The sequence below is a fragment of the Lepisma saccharinum genome, chromosome 2, assembly GCF_977018435.1.
Source record: "Lepisma saccharinum chromosome 2, izLepSacc3.1, whole genome shotgun sequence".
In the NCBI taxonomy this organism is placed as follows: domain Eukaryota; kingdom Metazoa; phylum Arthropoda; class Insecta; order Zygentoma; family Lepismatidae; genus Lepisma; species Lepisma saccharinum.
In genome coordinates this window covers 143,857,998-143,872,815 of record NC_139230.1, presented here as the reverse complement: position 1 = coordinate 143,872,815, position 14,818 = coordinate 143,857,998, and the positions used below count along the sequence as shown (strand labels likewise).

The 14,818-nt window shown below is 39.4% G+C and overlaps 1 protein-coding gene across 1 annotated transcript in view; it reads left to right on the top strand.

Moving 5' to 3' along the window:
• LOC145983682 (uncharacterized) overlaps positions 1-14,818 on the top strand; it is a 179,012-nt gene that overhangs the window by 51,019 nt on the left and 113,175 nt on the right. The window contains exon 3 of the mRNA XM_083116739.1: positions 8,522-8,571. Within this exon, the coding sequence (XP_082972865.1) occupies positions 8,522-8,571 (50 nt within the window). The remainder of the gene's footprint in view (positions 1-8,521; positions 8,572-14,818) is intronic.

The following is a 14,818-nucleotide window of genomic DNA, read 5'->3' as shown; positions in this document are numbered from 1 at the left end:
GCCTCGTTCGTCTGCAAAATGCAGTCCAGGGTAGTACTACGTTGAAGTGAGGTTAACAATTGGTTGTACTACGTGGAAGGTGACCCCTTACTTTCACTTTAGATGCTCCACATAACTGCTGGAGGTCGGCACCGGTTGGAGGAAAAAATAAACGAAACTGCTTTCCGGGTGACGCTCCCGGCACATTCATTTGTGCTGTACTAATCGCAATTCGGACGACGTACGTGAATCGAAAAATCCCCGTTCCTGAATCATCCTTGGAATGAGTGTCCAGGCCTTCATCGCTCCTTTTCTCCTTTCTGCCGTGTACCCAACCTACCTAACCTCTCGGTTTCATCCCATCGGAAGTGCAGAAGCCTGTTCTTGTCGGGTCGGTTGTTTCTCGCTGCAGGTGATGTTGCTTCCGTCTTAATTGATGTCAAAGAAGAAATTATTCTACGTGTCTGTGTATTTCTGTAACAAGTCTCTCTCAAGTTGACCTAAACATAAAGCTACTTCAGTCTTGTGCATTCTGCACATTTCTCTTATGGGAGTTCCCGATTTTCTATGTACATTAACCACATTTAGATATCTAATTCGACGTTTATGCATGACCTGCTATTGTGCCCAATATGAAAGATCATTTTAAGTTTTGAGTTGTTTAATCTGTAAAAACGAGATTGCCTCCCCGATGACGTAGTGGTAAAGTCGTCGCCTTGTAATCAAGGCGTCCTGGGTTGGATGGAGGCACAGGGTGGTTTGATCTCTCTATAAAATGCAGGTGCAGTCCCGATTAGCCTATCTGTGCGTAAAGTGGACTTCAACCTCAACTCACACACAACTCTGTAAAAATGTGATTGTCCACTTTAAATTGTAGGTCCAGTCCCGATTAGCCTTACAGTGCATAAAGTGGACTTAAAACACCAAATCAATCAATCAATCAATCAAATGTGATTGTCTGCGACGTTTACCGCTCCATGTGGTAATAATAGACACTTGTCTTTTATAAGTAAAGTCTTTTATGTGATACGTCACAGTGGCGTATACTCCATGTTACCGCGTTTATCACCGGTAAATCAACTTTTCTGATCTATTGTTAAGTATATTAAGCTTAAATATATGGAAAATTGCTTATTATATCAACATATTATACAAGCTTCTAAACCAGAATTTAAGTAAACTATTTGAACTACTGGCTTACATACGTCACTGATCGCCGGCCCCCGTGGCGGAGTGGTTAGCACATCGTGCTACGACGCGAATCCTGGCATGGGCATGGATATTTGTGAGTGTCCATTCATCAATTTCATCACATCATTACTCATCACCATATTCTCAAATTAGCCAAAAGTGGCAAAAAAGCGAAGTAAAATAAAGTAAATCAATCAATCAATCAATCAATACGTCACTGATCGTTGTATAACGCACCCATCTGACGACCGAGTTTTCTCCCTGGTTGTACAGTGAGGAGGACGAGGGAGCCGAAGAAAAAGTGGACGGGTGTTCACCGCTACGAACGGCGTTGGCAGAAGAAAACTACCCGTTTTGTGCCGCGCTTGGCAAAGGCAGTGTTGCTACGTGAAGGGAAATTTTCCTCGGTGCATTGAAATACAGGTCCAGTTTTAGGCAAAAGAGGGAAATTTTATGAAAAATATAGAAATTGCTGGAAAACTTGAAGTTGCTGGACTTCTGCTTTTGTTTTACTTGCATCCTTACATTTGTATTTTATTTCCATTATATCTAATTAATCTAGATGGAGTGTATAATATTTTATATATATATATATATATATATATATATATATATATATATATATAATAAATAACAATTGTTGCGGTAAACCAGGTCAAAGTTTCAGAATGCTGGCTGGGTGTGCTTAGTGTTTCTGAAGAATCGAAAATTCCGGTTTCACTTGAACGACCCTCGTATATAGGCGTTAAAGAAACGTACGAAAGATACACATCACTAGAAAGTTCTTTTAATGTAATTCTAACATTCTAATCCAGATAGCTCTGAGCTGTTCCATCGTTTACCTCAACACTGAGCAGTAGTTTAATGTCGAATACCCCTTTCAAGGAAAAAGTATCAAGAAGTAACAACAATAATAATCCAGTTACATAAATCTTGAAAAAAAAAACAAAAAACAACTTTTAGGTGGCGTTGTAAAGACTCGAACAGAAAACAGAAGCTTTGTGTTTTTGAAAAGTAGCATGTTTCCTTCAGAATATTCCGGAGGGAGAGCATTTTCCGACTTGTAACGCTTTATCCTTCACCTCTCCCTTCCCAAAGGCTATCTCTTTCGCTTAGTCACGACAGGGCTATGCGGGCTCTGCACTTTCCCCTCCCAAGCTAACATAACCGTCCGTTGGAAGGGGAAAAGGACAGGTAATTGCTCTCGGAACGCCTCGTGGCTTGGTTTGGTGGACTCCCCTCACTTCCAGTATTCCAAGAGGCACAGTATTTCATTATTTTAGTCCTTCCCTTCGCCAGTTGCTCGTGCTTTACACAAGCTTATGTCATTTTAGCTCAACAATGAATCGAACTTTCCACGAAAAAAAGACGTGAGGGCGCTGATTTTACTTTTATTTATTGACACATCCGATATTAACTGTGACAAAAGAATAAAAATTGCGCTGCACCAAAAACGAGCAACGAAAGAGTACTGAGAAAAATGTATACGTAATATGTAGAATCATCAAGTTCGGAATTATGTAATCTCGTGCCCATCAGAACCACTAAAATAATTGTGGTCTGCAACGACTTAAGATTTCTGTACTTCCCACACTCATACTGTCAGCCTCCATGGTGGCCGATTGATTGATTGATGTGGTTTATTTTACATTGCATTTCTGCCACTTTGGGCTAATCGCGAAAATAAGGAGACGAAGGGACAGTCACAAACACTCATGCCCGGGCCGGGATTCAAACCCGGGACCCCTGGCATGACCGAGTTTTTGTTTGAGCTTAAAGTTTACTTTTGTGCACAGATAGGCTAATTGGGACTAGATCTACAGTTTAATGTGGGATGCGAACCGTACCCTCACAGGGTACCCCTTTGATTACAAGGCAACGACGTTATCACTATGCCATCGGGGAAACCCCGCCTTGGTGGCCGAAAGCGTTGGGTTTTCACTCAAGATCTCGCCAACAAAGGTTCCTTGTTCGAGTCCTGCACTAAATACACATTAACTATCCGCGGCTAGAACGACAGAAAGAATCGAACCCACAATCTCATCATCTGAAGTGCCTGCTAAACGACAAATCTTATCACGAAGGTGTGACAAAACAGTTATTATGCATGTAAAACATTCTTTGTAGCTAATCAGTGGTGATTTATTCATTCTAGTTTTTGGACTTTTAACCACTGTTATTTTTTAAAAGATATACATACTTTCCGAGAACTAGAGAAATTACGCAAAAAACTAGGTAAAGCCCAGAGCCACATATGATTCCTCATTGCATGCCGTCAGTCCAATATCATACCGAAAGGCTTAAGACTGATCCCCCCCCCCCCCCCATCGGATCACCTAGGGCTATCCGTATTGCAGATAGGGCCAACCAGGCTCTAGTAAGGGAACGCATCAATTTTCACAGAATGAACAAAGAGAGACTTCTCTCTCAAATAAACCACATCAACAAGAATTTATTGCATTCTCTAGAAGATCAAGACTACAAACGAATAACAAAATCAGTCCAGAATACACAAAAGAAAGTTATTCACAAACAAAAGGAAAAATTCCAACTACTAACCAGACAAACAAACAGACAGACACAAGAAACCCCCCCACCAAACCACTGTTCAGAACCGTTCAAGCTACACATTGTCACAAGAAGAGGAAAGGGTACTAAGTAAAGGCTTCAACTTTGCTCTCCCACCCAAGAAATTACCTGTACTAGACATAATTGCCTCAGTAGAAAATGCCACTGCAAAAATGCAACCGGAACAAGCTGAGGAACTCAGATGGGAGATCAGAAAAGCCATCGAAAAACCACCACAGCTCTCACACAATAACATCACTCAACAGGAGATAACAGCCATCACAAACCTCAAAAAGAGCAGAGAGATTACAATACTCCCAGCAGGCAAAGGCAACTGCACAGTTGTACTCGACACAACAGCATACCAAGAAAAACTCAAACAGTTAGTTAACAATGATAGCTACACCCAACTAAAAAAAAGACCCTACTCCAACAATAGAAAGAAAGGTACAAGCAACTGTAAGAAAAATGAAGAAGACATACCTGAAAACATAAGAAAGAAAATCAATCCATATTACAGCAAACCTCCTCACATGTATGGACTACCAAAAATTCACAAAACAGACATACCACTTCGTCCTATCGTTAGCACTAGGGACTCACCATGCTACGACCTGGCAAAATGTCTACTACCAGCACTCAACCCCCTCGCAGGAAACACAACAACACACATAAAACACCACAGAACATTTCATTCAACGTATCCAAGGGATACAACTTACTGGACATGAAATTCTGGTCAGCTTTGACATAGTTAGCCTGTTCACCAACGTACCAATAAATGAAACATTGCAAATCATACAGGGGAAACTCCTAGAACGTGACACCACACTAGGAAATCTAAAACCCGAACAAATAATGGAAATGCTCAACCTCTGCTTGACCACTACATACTTCCAAATAGACGACATATTCTACCAACAGAAAGAAGGCATGGCCATGGGATCTCCTCTATCTTCTATAGTCAGCAATATCTATATGGAACATTTCGAAGAAATAGCTTTAACCACACACCACCTCAAACCGTCCACCTGGTTCAGGTACGTGGACGACACTTTTGTAGTCTGGTCACATGGGGAACACACGTTGCCCATCTTTCTGCAACACCTAAACAGCCTAAGACCCACAATCCAATTCACCATGGAACCTTTACCTGAGGCTGCTTTCCGTAAATTTATTTTACCGGTAAAGAAAGATTTATCAAAGGAAGTATTACATCGTTTATCGGAAATAATGGGAACATGGACTTAAAACACCAAATCAACAACAATCTATATTTCGAAGAAATTTACTTGCTTGATTGATTTGGTATTTTTAAGTTCATTTTATGTACAGTAAGGCTAATCGGGACTGGACCTACAGTTTAAAGTGTGATCCGAACCACTATGTGCCTCTACCGGGTATCGAACCCGGGACCCCTTGATTACAAGGCGAGGACGCTACTACTGCGCCATCGGGGAGGCCCCAGAAATTTACTTGCGTTTCTTCACAAATCATTCTCATATCAATCTCGAAAGCATTATCAGCAACATGTAAATCTAACCAGAATAAGCTATGGAACTCTTAACTTAACCAAATCTTTGTTTAGGAATGACAATGGAGGGGCATAAAACATACAACAAATATCTTACAAGTAGATGTTATTGTAGTACAGTACACAACTTAGACACAATCTTGAAAGCATATCAAGTGTTGTTGAACTTCTCGATTCAGAAAAGCCGATTGCACATGTCCATTAAACCTCCATTTTCACACCTTCTTTGTTCATAATAAAGATTTGTGACACTCAATAACAGATCGTAGAAAGAGTCATTATCTTTGACATCTGGAAAAGATTAACGTATGAGATTGTTGTATAGAAGTTAGTATTATATCACTACTAAGCCCCACAACACACCAGCATGGTTCAATTTCATGAAATGAAAAGATTCCATTCTTTTGTGTCTTCGTGTCAACGCCAATAAAACTAGATAACGAACTGCTACATAAAATTTCCCAACATTTTACAAATACGAAACTTTTAATATTAAAATATATTTTCATACATTATTGTTTCTACAGCGATGGTACAGTCTGTACGTCGTCTGACTGCGACGCGGGAGACATGGCTTCGATTCCCGGGATAAGCGATCTCAGGTGGGAATTTTTCAGACCATGCCCCTGGGCAGTCTCTGATAAAATCGGTACCTGGGATCAACCCTGGGGGAGTAAATGCGGTCAGAGCGAGCAGATGTACTGTAGCGTTATAAAAGAGGCGGCAGGGAGGGAGGAAACTAGGCACGATGCTTCGCTTCGACGGTCGCTTTTGTGCAGTGGGAAACCTGTGAACCTATTCTTAAGTAAGGGCCTCCCGTATGGCGCAGTGGTAGCGTCGTCACCTTGTAATCAAGGGGTACCTAGTTCGATTCCCGGTGGAGGCACATAGTGGTTCGGATCCCACTTTAAACTGTAGATCCAGTCCCGATTAGCCTTACTGTGCATAAAGTGGACTTAAAACACCGACTCAATCAATCGATTCTTAAGTAACAATGCAGCGTGTCTTTGCAATCATGTTAGAAGAAGCAGGATGCGGTTCCGTGAATAGGTGGGCGCCTTCCCCAACGGCTTTTAATAACTCCGAAGGCAAGCAGTCCTCCTACGCTCTGCTGCTTACTGGCCTTGAGGTGCAGTGTGCAGATGAGAAGCTCGCACAGCATGCAGCGCTATTTGACGTCCACAAGTGCAATCTAGGTGCTCAAGCCTGCTTTACTTTCACAGAAGTGTAAATTGTGTTAGATGCTTATATAACAATATAACATTGTTATATTTCCCTTGATTCCAATTTACATTCGAATATCATTTACACTGCGGAAGTCGACACGACCTTTGCCACAGGATTGCTGTTTCGATCAATCAAGATCTCTCATACCAGTTTTACCTTATGGGCACGTGTTTTCTCGTGTGTTCTGCCCTCTTATCAGAGATAAGCAAAGTTCGTGTTCAGTACCATATGATATTTTGAAGTGCTTACATGCAAATGGGCGAATGAAATGCTAGACGTAACTTGGCTTTTTTTCTCTGAATGTGCTTCACATGCAATGGAATGCAATACAAGCCTTCGTTTCCTAAATCGCGTTTGGCCTAAGCTGTCTTTCCCGGCGACCGGGGTCCGCGACAGTGGGTAGAGTCGGCTATTAAAATTACAGTTTTCATATTGTGTACTAACCTTGACTACAGAAGGTGTTGAAAATGATGTCCCTCTGCTGGAACACATTCCTGGCATCTCCGAAGGAAATTGGCATTTACACGTACAAGTTCGTCTACTGTAATTCTCCCGATTTCTCGTACAACACTCTCTTTTAACTCACGGATGGTGTGCGGATTGTCTTTGTATACTTTATAAATAAATAAAATTCGCAGGCTGACAAATCGGGGGACCTAGAGGGTTTTTGAAACACCCGTTTCTTGTGAGAGGCGGCGGATAGATTTCCAAGGAGACTGTTCTAACCTTTGTCCTATCTCATCGAGTTTTTCCTCAGTAAGTACTTTTGTGTTTTTCTTTCCACTTTTATTTAGAACTGAACCTGTTACTCTAAACTTTTTTACGAGGTTTAATATAGTGGTCCTATGTGGAACGAGAACACCAGGAAATTTTGTTGCAAAACGTCGTCGCACTTCTCCACAATTCCTCTTTCCGAAGTAACACTCGAAAAGATAAATCCTTTGTTGTAATGTAAACTTTTGTGGTGCCATATTAAGCCACAATCTTCAACACACGGACACGACACAACACAATTTCCGAGGGAGGATTATACTGGCGTCTGTCTGCAACATGAACAGAAAGGGAAAGAGAGCGAAAGCAGGGAGAGCGAAAAAAAAAACAGACTGTAGTGTGCGACTGTCGCGGACCCCGTTCACCGGGAAAGACAAGCGCTGACGCCGGGCCGCTTGCCGCCGAGTCTCGTAGCGAATGTCAGGGAATGCTCTGTAGTTAACTGTATAATGCATGTCAATTACATAGATGATTGTTTTTACCTTGCTTCATTTTTCTCATGCTGAATACTGTAAAAGTGTTTATGTATTTGTCGTGTTCTATTGAATCAATTCAAATTAAAAAAATAACTATGAATTTCAATCAATGATATGGTGCTACTATATTAACAATTCTTTCAATGCATTGGACAGATCTGTAGTATTTAAAAACAATAATTCTACAGCACTCTAAACAAATATGCAAGTGAGTTTCCACCAAAAGTAGCGCCAACAGGACACTCCTTTTGGTGTTAATGCAGAATTGGCGATGTGTCTTGTTACACGATTTGCTGTCAAACCACTACAATTTATGAGACCTCTTAGGAATTTTGTTACGCCAATTACGACCAGTTTTGGTGGAAACTCAGTTACATATATTTTTTAAGTGTGCGTATGTATTTAATTTAATGTACGTAATTATTCCACGAAATGAGAATGTTTGATTTAAACAACGTAAAGAATTATTTACCATTCAAGAATAAAGTGGACTAAAATTGGTAAACGCTGTAAGTGCCACAATAATTCAAACACTGTTTACCACGTTAAACTGTGAAATGTTCCATGCTTTATAATGTGATAAACGTAAAATGTGGCTGGTAGCTCTCTAAGTAGTTCAATGGGCGTGTAAAGAGGTCACTAATGTGCACGTTCTTACGGACTGATGTGCGGAACGATGCGATTTCACAACACTTTCGCTTTTGGCACTACAACGTTTACCACTTTTAATCCTCAAATATGTGTAATATTTTAAACTTTTAATTCTTTTTTACAGGAGGAAGTCTGCAACGGAACCTAGGAGTTGATTTTTTACTCTGTAATAATGTAAGTACTGTTATTGTTATTAATTTATCTCTGCCTTGCTTGTTTCTGGCCAGGTGGTCTGCACAGCACACTTCAAAACCAAATTGCCTTAGTTGGTATCCCTCACAAGCATGTCTGTTTGTTTGTTTGAATTGATATTTTAAGTCCATTTTATGCACTGATAGGCTAATCGGAACTGGACCTACAGTTTAAAGTGGGATCCGAACCACTGTGCTATGTGCCTCCGGGACCTACAAGCACGTCTGTGAATACCCTATCTTCGAATTCAACATTGTTATTATAATTTTCAATCATTGTTGTCATCACGGTGTTAAATGTAAACACACAAACATCTCAAACCATTTCTAAGTGTACAGTCGGCAGCAAAGATAATAAAATTGTAGGTAAGTTCCCAGCAACGTGTTCCTTCACTTCGTTTTATGCAGTGTGAAGTTCAAGAACAGAAACAAAAACAATGAAACTGCTCCAGCATCAGGACAAGATCGTTTCTTAAAAACACACAATACTATTTTAAAAATTAAAAGATAACGAGAGAGAGAGAGACAGAGAGAGACAGAGAGAGAGAGCGAGCAAGAGAGTAGCGATGGGCAATTTACTTACCATTATATTTAACGTCGACTGTTTTGTCAAAGTTATAAAATGTCCCATTTTATTACCTGTCATTAAAAAGTTTTTTCTCTTTCCATTTGTAGTTATTTGTAGTAAATTTAATTGCTTCTTGAAACTACTTGCTTTTGGCATCAGGCATTTTTATACTGCGCAGTATTCTACAAAGAAACGCATGGAAAATTTTCAATCCTTACTATTCATTCACTTCTGTGCATATACCATGTGCGTTTGCACAGAATTGACGAATTTATAAGCTAGCTATCTTCATTTTTCACATTTTCTTTCAAGTAGTTAAACTTGAAATTTGTTTATTTCACGGAAATTAAGACGGATGCAATAATGATGAATGAATGATCTCTTCGGACAACTCTCCTATAATAGTATAATGCTGTTACCCACACAGATTACACATTTTCCATTGGCATTTTGATTCACTCTTCTATCACTGGTGGTTTCGTGGAATGAAAAGGCTTGCTGAGGTACAGTCATCGAGATTGTAAAGATTCAATTGAAAGTTAATTAATTGTTAAAAGCCACAAGTGTACTTGACTAGATAAATCAAAAGATTTTTAACGGATACACTCTGTAAGGAAAAAATAGCGAAACTTGTTCGGATATGGTTTTCACAAGATTCATTAACCAACACCACCAGTTCTTTTCTATTTTCTTTTATTTTTTTATGTTTCAATGCAAGAGGCTCCCTCTGGTGCTACTCTGTTGCATGTTGGCGATGCGAACTTACCGCCTGCACAATGCACCTCAAAAGCAACAGGGTAGCACCAGAGGGAGCCTCTTGCATTGAAACATAAAAAATGAAAATAGAAAATAACTGGGGGTGTTGGATAAATGTTATCGTTTTCGCAAAACCACCTCCCGTTTCTTCTGCAATGATAGGAGGGAGTGAGAGAGAGACATCACATGACAAGAGGTTTTGCAACAAACGAACACGACCGACGATGCCTCCTGCCTCTCTCACTCCCTCCTATCCACTCCCTTGCAATGCTTCAGCACCCCTGCTCGTTCTACAGTTTACTAATGCATTCGAGAACGCTCCTTCACAAATATGGCTGGTGGACAAATCCTGCTTTTCTTATTGTTTTAATTCACTTCAAAATCTTGTGAGAACCATATCCAAGCAAGTGTCGCTATTTTTTCTTTACAGAGTGTAGTTCGGGTGTCTTTGTAGATGATTCTACGAAAGCATTGCGTACCACAATTGACCCTTGTTTAATTAATGTCAAACCTCTTTAGCTCGAGTACAACCCCCGACAAGAAAACATCAATATCATCTAACCCCCCAACCTGCATCTACAAATATGAAACAACTCTTTCTTTCACTTTAATGTAAAACAGCTTTAGCTTTAGCAAGTTAGTCTCAAAATTGCGAATGTTCCAGGCACTGAGATCGAGTCCTCAAAGGTGTAGTGTGGCCTTGCAATCAAGGTGTTCCGGGTTCGATTCCGGGTGAAGACACATTGCACTGTGGATCGAGTCTCACTGTAGGTCGGATCCAAGTTTGCCTATCTGATCATAGAGTGGACATACACATTTGCAAATAGACTTTCTAGATAGTATTAGCGCAACGTGTTGAAAAACCGTTGATGCTGGAATCGACTTCTTGAACACATGGGTCATTTCCTCAGTTCTTATCTTCGTGATTACCCAATAGAATACGAATGTAATGCAAAATGAACTGGAACACGAACGAAAGAAACGTTTACGTTCAAACGATGGTGCCTTCTTCCTGATACTATCTTACTGTTAAGAGTATTTACTTGCTTCCGTCTATGAACGATGGCGAAATGCTGTGTGTAAAAGCTGAAAGCAAAACCGTTATATGGGCAATACGATTTGCATTCGTTAAGAACTTCTCTGTAAAGGGTCTGACTCACCATTACTACGTTTCTGCCAACATCATTATTGAAGAAAGGTTTCAGGATTCTTCGTCGCACGCTTTACAAGCGTGCTTCACGACATTTGGTGTATTAGTTGCAAATTCTGCTCCGTAAGAACAGGGTAATTTCCCTTTAGCACATTTTTCTAGATTATATTTAAACATACATTGCGTTCAAAGGAAATATAAGAAATTTACTTCCAATTCTCTCTGTCTCTCTCTCTCTTTTCCCCTTCCTCCCTTGTTTCCCTCTATTCTCCTTCTCTCCTGCTCCTTCTGTCTCTTTATTTATCCCTCTCTCCTCCCTTCTCCCCTCTTTCGCTCTCTGTCTCTATTCTCCTTCTCCCTGCTCTTTATCTCTCTCTTCTCTTTCTCTCCACTTTCTCACTTTGCTCTTTATCTCTCTTTATTCTCTTTCTCTCCACTTTCTTACTTTTCTCTCTCTATTCTCCTTCTCCTGCTCTTTATCTCTCTCTCTCTCTTCTCTTCTATTTCTCTCCACTTTCTCACTTTTCTCTCTCTATTCTCCTTCTCCCTGTTCTTTATCTCTCTCTTCTCTTTTTCTCCACATTCTCACTTTTCTCTCTCTATTCTCCTTCTCCCTGCTCTTTATTTCTCTCTCTTCTCTTCTCTTTCTCACTTTTCTCTCTGTTCTTCTCTCCTACTATTTTCTGTTTCTTCATGTCTCTCTTTCTCTTCTTTTTCTCACTTTTCTCTCTCTGTTCTTCTCTCCTACTATTTTCTGTTTATTCATGTCTCTCTTTCTCTTCTCTTTCTCGCTTCTCTCTTCTCTCTCTCCTTTTCTTTCTTTAATCTCTCCATCGTATTTTCTCCCTTTCTCTCTCTGTGTTGTGTGGTGGTGTACGCCACTCCCTTAGTGTAGTAAATTTTAATAAAGCATCCCCCGCTAGGATAATTTAAATAGGCATCCTCTCACCTAGTCACTGTCTCCATGTTGATCCATTCAAGCATCCTATCCTAAGAATTTTTCAATTGGAGCACTGGTTGTAAAAGAGATTGTGTTTTTTTTAGATGCCTTCTTCCTTCTTCCACACTTTTTGCAAACATTCATCGTTATGAGTTTACACCGTAACACTCTCGGCAAGCATTCGAAACACTTTATATTCATTTTCAGGAAATATTTCTGACGCCATTTAATATGGTCAGTTGCGATCCAGACTAGTTTCTGTGGTGTGCCAGAAAGTAACTCAAAAAGTGCTTTCACTTCATAAGATAAGTGTTTGAAGATAAGTGTTTGTGTGCCCTCTTCGTCTAATTACAGAACAGGCTGCTGTGAGACAGTTGCGGCAGTTAATACGAAATCTTCTGGTTCTTACAACGAAAAGAAAATAATTTTAAAAGCTAAAAAGTCTCAGTGCTGAGTAGTTATTTCTTTCGAAGTGCGTTTTTCTTTGAGGGTCTCCAAACGACCGAGTTGGATAAGTGGCTTGTTCTTCTGTGCTCCGGATTACCTACCCCAAGTGAAGTTTTCCTGAGTTAGAAGGTAATTTCTGATAAGCTCTTTTGAGAAATACATCATCACCTTTCTTCTCATCTCATCTCATCTCATCTCTTCTCTTCTTATTCTTCTCTTCTCTTCTTTCTTCCTCACTGTTACAACTGTGGAACTCGATGTCATTGAAGAAACAAAACGACTCACGCCATTCCCTTAAGTAAACATGTTTGAAGTTACTGTACGATTACAACCTTTTTCTATTGGGAATGGTTCATGTACATGTATTCGTTCCACATATGTCCACCTTGAAGCGGTTAAAGGTAGCAACAAGAGAATACATTTTAAATCTCCTCACGTTGTTTAGGAGACAAATGTGAAGATCTAATTGCCTTCTTGTGCGATTAATGGCGTTTCAGAGAAAGCAAGATTTAAACTTAATTGATTTCCGGTTACTACCAGTCCGAATTATCGTACATTTTATGCACAAAGGGTAATTAAGATAAGTATTTTGTATTTTTATGTCTTACATCGCTGTTCGAACTCTCTAGGTTAATAACGATGACGAGGATGAATGATGAAATATATGGAACACAAAGGGACGGCCATGCACTGGCATTGGTTTAAACCTAGAACCTTCGGTGGATCAACCGCATTAGGAGTTGCTTATTGTCGTCAGATAAGTGTGGATTTAATTGTAGTTGACTGTAGTTCGCTGTGGTTATTCTGAAAAAAGTAAGATCTCAAACTACTAACTCTCTGGCATTCCTAAACTCACAAGGTTATTGCTGCAGCAACACGAGTCTCCTGTTTGTTCCCATCCTGGGACCCAGACCACCATTACCAATTCCCTCCAGGTCTATCTGTCATTCCATCCTCGTCTTGATCGTACTACAGGCCTATTATCACTTGGATTCCCAACAAGAATCGTGTCCGAAATTCTCTTGATTTCATTTTCCTGGTGATATCAGGGGATGATATTTTATTATAATGCAGCCTTCTGCACAAGCCTGTCTTTTCATCTCTTGTAGCTCCAACTACTTTCGTGCTCTTATATTTTCAAAAACTCTGAACATCCGTACAAAATTGGAACCAAATACAATCTCGGTGGTTGTAATAATCCAGTTGGGAGTCAGTGGAATTGTTACAACTCGGATTGCCCGTGACTGTACAAGGGAGGCTGCAATCATTACGAACACTATCATGAAAAATCCAAAATATTAACCAAAATATTAAGATCTAATTTATTTGAGAATCTACAATGGTTTTGTTGCATATCTCATTTCTAATATGCCATGTGTAGCTAATTATGTTATTGCAAAATATGGTAATTTCTCGCTTGTTGTCAGCGTTCAAAGTGATGAAAATGTAGATAGAGAAGGCGAGTTTCTCTTTTCACATGTTAGTATTTTTATGAAATAAATTCAATATTAAATTCGTAGTAAAAGTAAATTAAAATTCTTGCATTATAAAAGTATTACAGTTGCAAAGGTGTAATAATTAGGGCATATTTCTAAAAATCCTTCTTCCATTAAAATACTTAGCTGTGATTATGATTATAACATCATGTTTTCACTAATGGTTTGAGATGCCAGTAATGATAATATTTCTTTCCCTCCACAAAATTAAGTTTTACTGCAAACGTTTGGTTAAAAAATATTCACATAGAATGATAGAACATTTTCCTCAAGACTGGGAACAAATTTAGAAATCTAGAACTTGCCGGAGAGAACCTCAACAATTCAAAATTTTCTGGTTGAATATTAATTCTGACATACGCTGCACTAATTTTCGTGCCAAGCAGGAACTTCCATATATGGTTCTTGCAGTTGTCCGAAATCGCAACTGATACCATTATCCCAATGCATTTTTAGAATTGTACAGTTCAATAGTAGTGCTGCGTTTTTTCGGCACGCAAAAAGCAAGTCGTGCATTTTCTACGTCAAATATGCTATTGTGACATCAAAACTATTCATATTTCCTACCAAACATTTCTTATCCCATTTTTAATTTGTTAAGCATGCGAAATAATGGTAAAAGAGGAAATCACTTTGTGTTGAATGATAGCTGAAATGGAGAGGAAGCAATTCAGTGCCGTTCAGCACGCACGTATACTGTATATCATGCTCATCCGTTACAATATTTTCAACGGATGAGCATGGGTTGTGAAATTTTGCTTTGCATTATGATCAAGAAAGTATCACATGAAAAATACTACAAATTAATTTGTCCTCCAATATTATTAAATATTAAATTAAATAATATTATATTAAACACAAATAATTAAAATG